A 14,543-nucleotide genomic window follows, 5' to 3' on the forward strand; every position below is an offset into this window, starting at 1 on the left:
ACATTTTGGGTCAGGGCCCTTCCTCAGAAAGGGGAATGGCAGGGGATCTTAGAATAAATAGAGAAAGGAGGGGTGAGGCTGGGGAAGGTAGGTGGGATGGTGATGGGTGACTGCAGGGAGAAAGCATGGGGATTGGTCAGTGAGGTGGGAGGGGCAGATAAGTAGGAGAGAAGGTGGACAGGTTGTGTCAGGTCAAGGAGGTGGGGATGAGAAGAAGGGTTGGACATGGGATGAGGCCGGGCGTGGGGAGATTTTAAAACTGGTGAAATCCATATTTAAGCCATAGAGCTGAAGGTACCCAAGGCATAATATGAGGTGCTGCTCTTCCAGTTTACACACCTTGAAACCTTATGTAACTGTTCTTCCAACTGCTTATCTATTCCAAAGGAAAATGAACAGAATTTCAGAGGCAACACACCGGTAAAATAAGCAGGTTGCAGGATCTGGCGACTGAAACAAGGAGACTATCAGTTGCCTAGTACGTGAATCAAATGGTCTACAAGCTATAAAAATGTTATTTCTGGGCCTGTCTTTTGATACAGTGGTAATACCTCTACCTCTGGACCAAAAGACCTGGGTTTAAGCCCCACCTGCTCCAGAAATGTGTAATTATATCTCTGACCAGGTTGATTAGAAAAATAAGATAATAAGAAAAGGAGCTATTTCTGGGGGCCTTTTGTAATGCAATGGTAGTATCCCTACCTCTGGGCCAAAAGTTTTGGATTCAAGCCCCACCTGCTCAGAAGTATGAAATAACATCTCTGACCAGGTTGATTCGGAAAGACAGGTTAACTAAAAAAAATGTTATTTCTACCTTTAGAGAAGGATAGGCATTATGGGGGCATTGCTTTATTTCCCCCAACTCCATTTTAATTTAGCTCCTTCCAGTTCTCCCATCCCCATCTTCGCTTTTAATGGTTTGCATTGCCCTTATTGGGCTTCGCATATAAATATATAATTGGCTGTATGGGTGTTTTATGGGTGGTGATTAGTGTTTAAAAAGAAAAACCAAAAAAAAACAAAAAAGGATTTACACTGATTTTGGTGATGGGAAAGTTGCTTAGTTATGTATGATAGCACTTCTGGATATAGGAAATTTAAAAAAAATGTTTTTAGTCGTGGTGACTTGGGGATGGGAAAGTCATTTGGTTGCGTGTGATAGCACTTCTGCATTTTAAACAAGAAGAACTGTTTTTTAGGGCTGTTGTGCTGCAGTGATAGTGTCTCTGCCTCTGAGCCCAGAAGACCTGGGATCAAGTCACATCTGCCCTACAGGTGTGCAATAACCTCTCTGGACAGGTTGACTTGAAAATATAAAGAAATGTTATTTCCGTCCTCATCTCCTCCCTTCCACTAAGTTGCTTTCACAAAAGAATTATGTTTGCCTTGTGATTTAGCCTGTTTGGCTCCTTTGGGGAAAATAAGCATCATATTGTAGTTAAAACCCAGTGTGGCTACATTGTTATCGCAATATGCACATTCATTAAAATTTGGAACCTTTTCAGCAACCCAGAAGTTACAAATCCATGCCATCAGCTAAAATAATCTGATTCATTTTAAAATTATTTCATCGAATTTCAGTGTAATCATCCAGAAAAAAATATATTTTTGTGTTTTTAAGTCTGAGGTACTGCATCTCAAGAACAATTTCTTGGAGGAATAGATTCTGCAAAGTAACGTTGGGGCAAGTGGTGCAAAAAGGTTTAATTATAACAACTGGTTGCCCGGTCAAAACTTGTATTTCTTAAAGTATCGATTATTTCAGGGATGATAAAACTGAGAGGCTTTTGATTCAATAAGCGTAACAGAGAGAACACTTCTGCTGGGGAAATTTACATCAATGGCTCATTAGTGTAAAAAAAATGCTGGCCATTCAGGAACGATGTCACAAAACATTTCGCACAAACAATGCAGAAATTTGAAAACTCTTTCTTCTAAAACCTGTTGAAACCAGGTGAAATGAAAATTTCAGAATTGCCTAGCAAAACTGTTAATATCGAAGTTATTCAAGAACATGAAACCAAGGTAAATTGAGTCAAGCTATAGAACAGCTTTAATCCAGTTCAACAGTTTGAGAAGCTAAATGCTGACTCAAATTCTTCTGGTGCTTTCTCTGAGGAGGGAATATAATCTGCTAATCTGTCCAGATTCATAGTCACACAGTAGCCTGAATGTTACCGTGCAAAACCGGTTCTGCACAACCGGGTAAAGAAATTTGAAGGGATCCATGCACTAAAAACAATTTAATAAACGACATTTTAAAAGGAACATTAGCGTTTAGTTTCAAGAACAGACATTGCCGGAAAAGCTCAGCAGGTCTGGCAGCATCCGTGGAGAGAAATCAGAGTTAATGTTTCAGGCCGAGAGATCCTACCTCAGAACTTCCTCAGCATTCTGAGGAAGGGTCACTTGACGTGAAATGTTAACTTTGATTTCTCTCCACAGATACTGAGGTTTTCCAGCAATTTATGGTTTTGGCTCTGATTTACAGCATCGGCAGTTCCTTTGATTTTTACTTGGCATTTAGTTTGCTCTTTATGATGTAAATATCTGGTCTTATATTATGTATTTCAGGGAGAAGACTCCTAATCTAAATATATTATTTCCCGAGTTGACAGCATATGATGTGACTATTCAGTCAAAGAGAAAACGTGAACTTAGATTAGCTGCAATGAAAGAACACAAAGAAAAACAGGCGTTTATAGAACAGAGGATGAAGTGAGTACAATATTTCTCTACAGCTCTTGTTAGTGAAATTGTGTCTGTTTTATTAGAATTATGTCTACATAATACTGTAGTTAGGCTATTTTCACTAAAGGCTGAGTGCTTGTAGCAAAGCAGCCGAAATAAATTTCACTTTCTAGTGAAATTATATTTATCGAGTATAATCTTTGAATTTTATTTATGCCTTTGAAGTTTATTAAAACTTTGACTTAAAATGTTTGTGTTGTGTCCAATTTACAATAAAATGCAACTTAATGACATTTTTGCATTTAATAAAGTCTGTTTGAACTGATCATTTAACCAGATGTGAATCTATCCTCTAACTAGAATTTGTTATTTTCTGATAGCAAATTATCCAAGCCTTATCATGAAAATGTCAACACTGGTAATAAATAGACTCATAAGTTTATGACTTACAAATAAATTTCAGCATTTATTAAACTTTTTATTTAACTACTACAAAGTATTTTCAAATTTCAACATTTACTCCAAACATTGCATTTAATTTTATGATTTATTTTGGAATAATGTTGTTTACCTCACTGGAGTTTCTCTACTTCATGACACTCTGATTGTGTCAGTATTTTAGCCAATTTGGATGGGAAATGTATTATTTCATTTCAGGACAAACTTTGTTAAAGTAGAAACTGAAAGAACTATGGACGCTGTAAATCAGGATCAAAAGCAGAAGCTGTTGAAAAAGCTGAGCCGGTCTGGCAACATCTGTGAAGAAAAATCAGAGTTAATGTTTCAGGTCCAGTGACCCTTCCTCAGAACTGATAATTGGAAAATGTTGGTTTATATGCAGAAGATAGGGTGGATGGAGGGGGTAAGGAATAAATGATAGGTGGGGATAAGGCCCAAAGAGAGAGCAAAGTTGGACAAACAAAGGAGTTGATCATGGCCTGGCTGGGAGGGCAACTAGCTGTTAATGGGGATTGTTAGTGACTTGTAATAGGTAGCGTGTAATAGCAGACTGTGTGATAACTGGCCCTGGTGTGTGAGGTAGGGGGCTAGAACGTGGGAGATTTTAGGCCCTAAAATTATTCAACTCAGTATTGAGTCCAGAGGGCTGCAGAGCCCCCTAGCAGAAAATGAGGTGTTGTTCATGCAGCTTGCACTGAGTTTCACTGGAACACTGCAGCAAGCCTGAGACAGAGCTGTTGGCCAGGGAGCAGGGTGGTGTGTTAAAGCGGCAGGCAACTGGAGGTTCAGCGTCTTTCTTGCGGGTAGAACGTAGATCTGCTGCGAAGCGGTCATTCCAGTCTATGCTTCGTTTCCCCAGTGGAGAGGAGACCTCATTGTGAGCAGCAAATGCAGTAGACTCGATTTTCCGAAGAAGTGTCTAGGCCTGAAATATAAGGTTTCCTGTTCCTATGATGCTGCTTGGCCTGCTGTGTTCATCCAGCTCTACAACTTGTTATCCTAGATTGTGTGAAGTGCAGGTAAAGTGCTGCTTCACATGGAAGGTCCGTTTGGGCCCTTGGGTACTGGGGAGGGAAGAAGTAAATGGGCAGGTGTTACACCTTCGGCCACTGCAGGAAAGGTGCCGTGGGGCTGTGTGTGTGTCTTGGGTGTGAAGGAAGAGTGGAGAAATAATGGGCCGTGTTTTCTGGTCAGTGTTCTTTTTAGTATTTCTTCTCTGACATTATTTTCCCTCTGGAGAATGGTGGGGAGATGTTGGGAGGATTCAATGGTCAACAAATCCTGGCTTGTGACTTCACTCTAGAACTTATGCCCAAGAAGGAATTGTACATGTTTGTTACTCTGATGACTGCCACAGAAATATAATAGGCCTTTTCAGAGGTCACTTGCTGTAGCTCGAGATCATTTTTAGAGAGGTTCCCTCTCGCGAGGATTTGTGGCATGAGCATACAGGATAAACAGTATTTTAACTCTTTCACAAATCTTACTAAGATCATATGATTCTGAACTAAAAAGTGGAATTAGAATGTTTAATTCAAAGTAAAATTGAGTACAGGCAACTAAATAAAGAGAGAGAAGTTAATATGGAATTGAGAGAAATAAAAGAGATAGAAGGCACAATTTTTTTTCAATCTTTAAAATTGTAAAATTAAATCCTTCAGGGTTGTATCACAGCATTAAAATTTTCCATCAGCTTTAACTATTTTGCTGCTGAATTTATTAAACATCCAGTGGGTAACAACAATTCCATGTCCTAACATTGATTTTAAAGCTTAGTCTCTCCGAGGTACTTTTGTAATGCAGCCTGCAGAAGAAATTTGGACCACACCATCCAAATTTCCACATTTAACTGCGTGTGTACTGCTGCAATTTATACTTAAAATAAAATTTGAGCTATTGTATCCCAACAAGACTCGTGTGGTATTCATGTTTAAACCATAGACAAGTTTTAGTTATTTTTTAGCTTTGTTTTAGCAGTTTTGTTTTAAGGGAAGTTGAAAGCAGAGGAACTATCTTGGAATAGTATGCATAATTAAAAGAGAATGAATCAAGTTGCGTGCCATAATTGCGCAGTTTGCTTGATTTAGAATATGGAGGTAGTAGGTTTGAATACAGCTAAAAATAAATATTTTCACTTTTTAATTTTAAGGTTTTTGTGACATGTTAATAATGTTTTTAATTTGATTCAAATATTGGGGCTTCTTTCAATTTCAACACCCTGCCCACATTTTATCTGTGATATGGCAACAAGTAGTGCAAACCATATTTCAGGTTTTCAGATTTTTTTTGTTTGTGCATTCTTCAATCCCAACCTCCTGCCTGTTGAATTGAACATATGTCACCAGAAGAAGCAGGTTGCAGGATGATGAAATGTATTGGATTCACACCAATTTTGTTTGTATAGACCTTTATACAACACCCAGAGAATCAGGAACAGAGTCTAACAGAAATAGTTCATATAGATAAAGCCAAAACATTGCAAACACAAATTCTGAAACAGACACAGAAAATGCTGCAGAAACTCAGCAGACCCAACGTCATCTGTGGGGAGAGAAATAGACTTAAATGTTTCATGTCCGGAGTATGACTTTTCAGTTTTGACTCAAAACGTTCACTCTGTTTCTTTCTCCACAGATACTGATTCTGAGCAATAACTTATTTAATAAGAACTGTTTGATTGCCATTTAGAAAGCAACAAATTCAAAACACAATAGTTATACTACCACCATAACATTCCAAAGTTTAATACATTGCTTGGTTACCCCTTATTGAAATATGTCTATGTAAAGATGTCATTTTCTCTCTATATTGGTGGCTGTGAATTCCAAACTCAAAATTTTCTAAGTTTGTGTGTTGTATTTCAGTTCCATAAGAGTCAGTAGTTTTCATTCAGATAGCTAGGTGTTTTAAAACGAACTTTACAGTGACATTCAGTTGACGGAATGCTGTCAGTAACCAAACTCTAACTCGCAGCAGAGGCACCGCCACTTTCCTGATGCTTCCAATTTGAACCCTCTAAAACATAAATATAACTTATTTAGAAAGAATCTTTCACGGCCACAGGGTGTTGCAAAATGCTTCCCAGATTATTTTTAAAATGTAGTGACTGGCTTGAGGAAAATCCATTGACAAATTGCCAATAGCAACAGAAATTATTTAACAGACCAGATAATATATTTTACTGATGTCAGTTGAGGGCACCAAGAGAATCTGTAGTAGTTCTTTAAGTAGTGCCATTGAATCTTTTATATTCATCTGAGAACAGATAGGAGCTCAGCCTTTTGCACCTTATTTTCATCCCCACAATAACCCTTCTGCGCTTTATGTCTCCCTTTTCTGTTTCATCCCCATCTCAGGTTGACATCTCTATATCTTCCTATCACACCTACCCCATCATTCCATCATAGATAACCAGGTGTAGAACTGGATGAACACAGCAGACCAAGCAGCATCAGAGGAGCAAGAAAGCTGATGTTTCGGGTCGGGACACTTCTTCAGAAAATGAAGAAGGAAATGAATTTTTATGACAAAAGGGTCCAGGCTGGAAATGTCAGCTTTCCTGCTCCTCTGATGCTGCTTGGCCTGCTGTGTTCATCCAGCTCTACACCTTGTTATCTCAGATTCTCCAGCATCTGCAGTTCCTACTATCTCTCCCACCATTCCTTCACCCTGATTTTTCATATTCACAATTTGATAAGATTTCTTTTAAGTCCTTAAATAGTTCATACCATACATGGTCACTGATTTTTTTTTCCATTATTCATTCATGGGATGAGGACAATTCTGGTTAGGATCTGCATTTATTGCCCGTCCCTAATTGCCCAGAGGGCATTTAAGAGTCAACCACATTGCTGCAGGCCTGGAGTCATATGTAGTTCAGACCAGGTAAGGATGGCACTTTTCTTCCCTAAAGGACATTAGTGAGCCAGATGGTTTTTTTTTCCTGACAATCGACTTATGGTCATCATTAGATTCTTAATTCCAAATATTAATTGAATTCAAATTCCACCATCCACCTTGGTGGGATTCGAAGCCAGCTCCCAGAATGTTATCTGGGTCTCTGAATTAACAGTCCAGCAATAATTCCATTAGGCCATCACCTCCCCACCTTGTTAAGTTGAAAGATGCATTTTCATTCTGATTTTGCTCATTACCTGCCTTGGTAATATAAACAGTTTGTAATCTGGTTGTTGACAGGTTGAAAAGCATTTGGACTGGCTGTGTGAATGTGAGATTCAGAACCAATGTGCGGTTGCCCAACCACAAATATTGCACATATGCAAATTGGAAATGTTGCTGAAGCCTTAAAAATTATTTTAACTGAAGTAAATTTTGCAGAACAAAAGCTGGTGTATGTTGCAAGATGGGGACAAGATTTGTTTTCTTACACGTGTACCATGCATCAAGAAGCCTAGCTAATTGTAAACAAAATAGAGTTTTCAATACAATAAATGCCCTTTCAGCAGATGTTTTAATCCACTCTGAGATTTAATCATTTCATCAAAAAGCATTGAGCGTTGTCAATTATTCATGACACCATGAATGTCTTATAACTTTCAACGTTCTAGACCACAGTTGTCTGAAGGCTTTGAAGAAGTGCTCTGTTTCATGTGTTCCAAATTTTATGTATAAAGGTGATAACTTATTTTCATGTGAGTCTCCCCCAGTATTCAAATCTGTACTTAGATCAGCTGTAACAGTGGAACATTTCTGGATGTGAGTTTGCTCGCTGAGCTCGAAGGTTAGTTTTCAGACGTTTCGTCACCATTCTATGTAACATCATCAGTGAGCCTCCGACGAAGCGCTGGTATAATGTCCCGCTTTCTATTTATCTGGTTAGGTTTCCTTGGGTTGGTGATGTCATTTCCTATTCTTTTTTCTCAGGGGATGGTAGATTGGCTCCAAATCAATGTGTTTGTTGATGGAGTTCCGGTTGGAATGCCATGCTTCTAGGAATTCTCGTGCATGTCTCTGTTCGGCTTGTCCTAGGGTGGATGTGTTGTCCCAATCAAAGTGGTGTCCTTCCTTATCTGTATGTAAGAATATGAGTGATAGTGGGTCATGTCGTTTCGTGGCTAGTTGATGTTCATGTATCCTGGTGACTAGCTTTCTGCCAGTTTGTCCAATGTAGTGTTTGTCACAGTTCTTGCGAGGTATTTTGTAGATGACGTTCGTTTTATCTGTTTTCTGTATAGGGTCTTTTAAGTTCATTAGCTGCTGTTTTAGTGTGTTGGTGGGTTTGTGGGCTACCCTGATGCGAAGGGGTCTGAGTAGTCTGGCAGTTATTTCGGAAATGTCTTTGATGTAGGGGAGAGTGGTTATGGTTTCTGAGCCCGTTTTGTCTGTTTGTTTGGGTTTGTTGCTGAGAAATCGGCGGACTGTGTTCATAGGGTACCCATTCTTTTTGAATACGCTGTATAGGTGATTTTCCTCTGCTCTGCGTAGTTCCTCTGTGCTGCAGTGTGTGGTGGCTCGTTGGAATAATGTTCTAATGCAGCTTCGTTTGTGGGTGTTGGGTTGCTCCTGTAGTTCAGTATTTGGTCCGTATGTGTTGTTTTCCTGTAGACGCTGGTTTGAAGTTGCCCATTGACTGTTCGCTCTCCTGTGACATCTAGGAATGGCAGTTTGCTGTTGTTTTCCTCCTCTTTTGTGAATGTTGTGCCAGTAAAGGGTATTATTGATGGTCTTGAATGTTTCCTCTAATTTGTTTTGTTTAGTGATGACAAAGGTGTCATCCACATGGCGGACCCAAAGTTTGGGTTGGATGATTGGCAGAGCTGTTTGTTCGAGTCTCTGCATTACTGCCTCTGCTAACTACCCTGATATCGGAGATCCCATGGGTGTACCGTTGGAGGAAAACAACAACAAACTGCCATTCCTAGATGTCACAGTAGAGCGAACAGCCAATGGGGAACTTCAAACCAGCATCTACAGGAAAACAACACGTACAGACCAAATACTGAACTACAGGAGCAACCATCCCAACACCCACAAATGATGCTGCATTAGAACATTATTCCAACGAGCCACCGCACACTGCAGCACAGAGGAACTATGCAGAGCAGAGGAAAATCACCTATACAGCGTATTCAAAAAGAATGGGTACCCTATGAACACAGTCCGCCGATTTCTCAGCAACAAACCCAAACAAACAGACAAAACGGGCTCAGAAACCATAACCACTCTCCCCTACATCAAAGACATTTCCAAAATGACTGCCAGACTACTCGGACCCCTTGGCATCAGGGTAGCCCACAAACCCACCAACACACTAAAACAGCAGCTAATGAACTTAAAAGACCCTATACAGACAACAAATAAAACGAACGTCATCTACAAAATACCTTGCAAGAACTGTGACAAACACTACATTGGACAAACTGGCAGGAAGTTAGCCACCAGGATACATGAACATCAACTAGCCACAAAACGACATGACCCACTATCACTGTATCCTTACACACAGATGAGGAAGGACACCACTTTGATTGGGACAACACATCCATCCTAGGACAAGCCATACAGATAAGGAAGGACACCACTTTGATTGGGACAGCACATCTATCCTAGGACAAGCCAAACAGAGACGTGCACGAGAATTCCTAGAAGCATGGCATTCCAACCGGAACTCCATCAACAAACATTTTGATTTGGAGCCAATCTACCATCCCCTGAGAAAAAGAACAGGAAATGACATCACCAACCCAAGGAAACCTAACCAGATAAATAGAAAGTGGGACATAACACCAGCGCTTCGTCGGAGGCTCACTGATGATGTTACCTAGAATGGTGACGAAACGTCTGAAAACTAACCTTCCAGCTCAGCGAGCAAACTCACATCCAGAACCTCAACCTGAGCTACAAATCTTCTCAAAACTCGCTGGAACATTTCTGTTTGGACTTTAGTGGAGTCAAGCCAACCCTGGAACCATTTAGAAATCATCGGTGGGGTACAATTTTGTGAATCCTGTCCCCATTGTAGATTTAGGAAATGATTGAAATGGACTTACCCTTACATTGCCTCCCCACTCCCAACCTCATGCCACATGCATGAATCCTCAGAAAGAGATAAGCAATCATTTGGTTCTCCACCTGGGTTCATTTGAAAGGTTTGACTGACCTCAAGTTTCTCAAATACACTAGCTCAGATGGATTTATCTGGACAAACTGATATGCATTGTTTACATTACATGATTTGACAACATTCTGAGATTGTATTAAGTTATTTATTTGTTCTGTGGTCTATTTTGTCAATGTCTGTGTTCATTTGGACATTATTAAGAGGTGTGAAGTGGAGAAAGCTTCTGTTATTGCTGCTATAATTACCCCATCTGACATATATATAGAGTGTTTGAAATGACAGGTTTTTTTTTCAAAGCATATTTCTCAATGGCTGTCTTCTTTATTCCCAATATTTCAACATGTTGTTATGTAGGTGTTTGGTTCTGTACACAGTACATTTGGGTGGAAAGGCAAAGAGGGGTAAAGGGAATGGGTGGGATTTTGACAAAGTCTGTAAGGGCTAAGGTCTAGGATTTTAATATAACTAAAACCAAGAAAGGCCTTCGAATCAGCTTGCCTGAATATCCACCTGTCCTGGTAGTTGTTGACAATCACCTTCTGGGATTGGGAAATCCTGCTCTCCTTTACATTCACTTGACCGGAATGATGTTTTCACAGATTGGACTCCTTTAATCTAAGGCAAATATGCTGATTCAGGAAAAATGCTACTTGTCTCAGTAGCAATCCATAGACTTATTTTGATTGTAATTTGAATTACTTTTCCTTCTGATTCCCTGTCAAGCTAAAGTATGTAATTTCTAACCTAACCAATGACCTGTCCCGGTAAATGTGACAGTCAAGAAGGCACAACAATGCCTCTTCTTCCTCAGGTGGTTCGCAAAATTTGGCATGTCCATAAGATCCTTCACCAACTTCTACAGATGCACCACTGAAAGCATACTGTCCAGGTGCATAAAGGCCCGCTATAGCATCTGCGCTGCCTGGGGCAGCATGGTGGCTCAATGGTTAGCACTGCAGCCTCACAGTGCCAAGGACCTGTCTGTGTGGAGTTTGCACATTCTCCCCATGTCTGCGTGGGTTTTCTCCAAGTGCTCCAGTTTCCTCCCACAGTCCAAAGATGTGCAGGCTAAGTGGATTGGCCATACTAAATCGCCCATAGTGTTCCCGGGTGTGTGGGTTAAAGGGGGATGGGTCTGGGTGAGATGCACCAAATGGGCAGTGTGGACTTGTTGGGTCGAAGGACCTGTTCCCACACTGTGGGGAATCTAATCTAAGAAATGACAGAGGGTGGTATGCACAACCCAGACCATCACGGAAGCCAATCTTCCATCTGTGGACCCTATTTACATGGCTTGTTGTTGTGGAAAGGTGGCCAACATCACCAAAGATCCATCGCTCCCTGGTGATCATGTCCTACAACCTCTTCCGTCAGGCAGAAGATACAGAAGTCTGAATGCACACACAAGCAGGTTTGGGAACAGCTTGTTTCCAGCATCTATCAGACTGTTGAATGGACTCTAGCCTAAAATTATGTAACTTGCAATGTAACCTGTGTCTCTCTAATCTTTTTGATCTGTTTATCCTTTGCTTGCTGTGATCTGCCTGTACTGTGCATAAACAAAGCTTTTCACCGTATTTCATTACATTTGACAATAAATAATCAATCATCAATCAATTAAAATCTCAGTTAGTCTAAGTTGAGCATCCTGGTTCAATATCATTTATGACTTTACCTGAATTTACCTTTGTTTTATTTTGAATTTAAGACTAATAGGAGTAAACAGAATTGCACTTATTTACAGAGACCAGAAAGCATTGAGGGAATGGAGGGACCAAGCTAAATTAATGCAGGAGCAGAAAGAAATAGAAGTAAAGCAAAGATCTGTAACAGAAAGGAACAAGGTACTGGCAAATTTTAAAAAAAATTCTACTGTTACTTCCAAATTAATTTTGTTTACCATTATCAAAGTAGGTGCATTTGTACTTTTGTTTTTCATCAATATTGTTATGTCAGAGTAATTGAAACACCAGCCAGATTTTCTAGGATGATGGCCATGTTGGCGTACTTGGTCCACTATGAACTGCAAGCCTGATACCTTATCTCGGGGAGGACTTGCAATACCTACCTACGATAAACAGGATCCAATCTTTCCCTATCATGTACAATAAGGTGAAACTAATACCACTCAGTTCAAATTATGCAATACAATTATTTTATTTGTTCATGGCCAGCATTTATTGCCCATTCTTTTGACCTGCCCAGGACCATAAGAAATGACAATTTAGAAGAAAGTTAAGAACCAACCACATAGCTGTGTGTCTAGAGTTACTTGCAGTCCAGGCCAAGGAAAAACAGCTGTTAAAAATCCAGAATTATGCGTGCGGAGCACATTTTCAAAATCTACAATGATAAAATCTTTGAGTGTCTGAACTGTGAGGAGAATTGTGATATATTTTAAAAAGATGTAGGCTGGTGCAGTGAACAAACACATGGTGCATGAAATTTAATGTAGAGAGCAGTGAAATGATAATTTTGGGAGGAAGAATGAGGAGAGAGATGTAAAAAAGGATACAATTCTAAGCAGGGACCAGGAAATGTGGCACCTAAAGGCATATGGACACAAATCACTGAATGTGGCTGAGCAAGATAAGAGCATGGATAATCAAGCATATAGGTTCTTGGACTTTATAAAGCAAGGTGCAAAAGGAAGGAGTTATGATGAGCCTTCACAATATAAGATTAGAATTAGATTACTGTGTTCAATTCTGACACCACATTTTAAAAAACAGTGCAAAAGTATTAAGACTGGGTGCGTGGAAAATATTTACAAGAATGGTCCCAGGGATTAGGAGCTTCAGTTTCACAGAAGGATTAAAGTAACTGAGGTCGCGTTCCTTAGAGCAAAAGAGGTTGAAAGTTAATATTAAAAATATCTTAGAAGTCATGAGGTATCTGGACAAGGATTGGGAAGAAATGATTCTATTGGAAGGAAGGTTATGGACCAGAGAACACTATTTTATGATGAAAGGCAAAAGAATCAAAGATGACATGAGGAAAATCTTTTAATATAACATGAGTTAAGTTCTGGAACACACCACCTGAGAGTGGAATGCAGGCAAACCCAAATGCAATCCTTTGAAGAGACTTAGACAACTATTCGGGAAAGAAAAGGAAGGCAATTGGGAATAAAGTAAAGGGAATAAGACCAACTGCGTTTCTCTGAGACACCCAGCATAGCCACAGTATGATGAGTGATTACATCACAGAAGACCTGTAAGTAAAAACTCATATCAGTCAGTATGACTACAATTTGATAGAGATGTCACATTCAAAAGTTCAGTCTGGGCTAGTGTTGAATCCCAGGTCTCAGAGGTGGAAGAATCATTACAACTTGATCTTTACCCTTCAGCAACACCTCTAGAGTCATAATGTTTTGGATAAAAAGCAGGTTGTGTTAGTCAGCTGAATGTCTTGCTCCATAAACCAACGTTATGCATAAATCTTAATAATCAATTGCATTTTTCTTTCTACCTGACATCCATTTTGAGTGAACCATTTATATATTTCCAGAATTCATAGGGTTCTAATTGCTCCCAAATTGTCAAAAGTATCATTCACACAATTATATTTTAATGTTTACAGACTGATCGAGAACATTTTTGAAAGATGGGCATTATGTAACTGTGTAAAACTTTCATCAATTTAAGTAATCAATTGATGCAGTTTGTTAAGTGCTGAAGCATTTGAACTAACTGCCACATATTGTTACATACAAAAATTTACCGTTTACATGCAAGGCAATCAGCAGTTCTGTTATTTAATTAACTATAAATATAATACTTCATAACGTATGAAACTCAAGAGTACGAAATACCCACATGTAAATTCCATTGTTAACTAACATTGTTTAAGTAAATGCAATAATCTATAAACGAAATAAAACCATTCACAATTCTATTAATTCAAGCTAAGGTATTTAATAAAATAGTGTCACACAAATGGCCAGCCTCATTACAAGTGTCTTAAATTAGACTAGAACAAAATCTGTATATTTGAGCAGAAATATGATTTGTGGTTATTCAAATATCATTATCAAATCCTAGGAGATTTCCCGACAATGATGACCACCATTGTAGCACTATTCTAGAAAAGGAGTAAAGATAGAAGTGATTTACAAACCTCTTAATGTGTAAAACAAGATTTAAATTGTTTACAGCATGCAATCCTATATCCGTCCTTTGATTTCAGCATTTAACAGTAAAATCCATGTGTAAACATTCCAATAATAGAAATCTCTAGTCAGATATTCACAAAAGCAAAAGTTTCTGTCTGAGTTTTACCATTGTGATTTGGAGATAAATCAAACAAA

At 39.2% G+C, this 14,543-nt stretch overlaps 1 protein-coding gene across 1 annotated transcript in view; it reads left to right on the top strand.

Annotated features, from left to right (window-relative positions):
- Window positions 1–14,543, top strand: part of LOC125461889 (leucine-rich repeat-containing protein 27-like) — a 91,007-nt gene that overhangs the window by 63,624 nt on the left and 12,840 nt on the right. The window contains exons 6-7 of the mRNA XM_048551208.2: window positions 2,575–2,718; window positions 11,976–12,075. Of these exons, the coding sequence (XP_048407165.1) occupies window positions 2,575–2,718; window positions 11,976–12,075 (244 nt within the window). The remainder of the gene's footprint in view (window positions 1–2,574; window positions 2,719–11,975; window positions 12,076–14,543) is intronic.

The sequence above is a fragment of the Stegostoma tigrinum genome, chromosome 20 (genome assembly GCF_030684315.1).
Source record: "Stegostoma tigrinum isolate sSteTig4 chromosome 20, sSteTig4.hap1, whole genome shotgun sequence".
Lineage (NCBI taxonomy): Eukaryota > Metazoa > Chordata > Chondrichthyes > Orectolobiformes > Stegostomatidae > Stegostoma > Stegostoma tigrinum.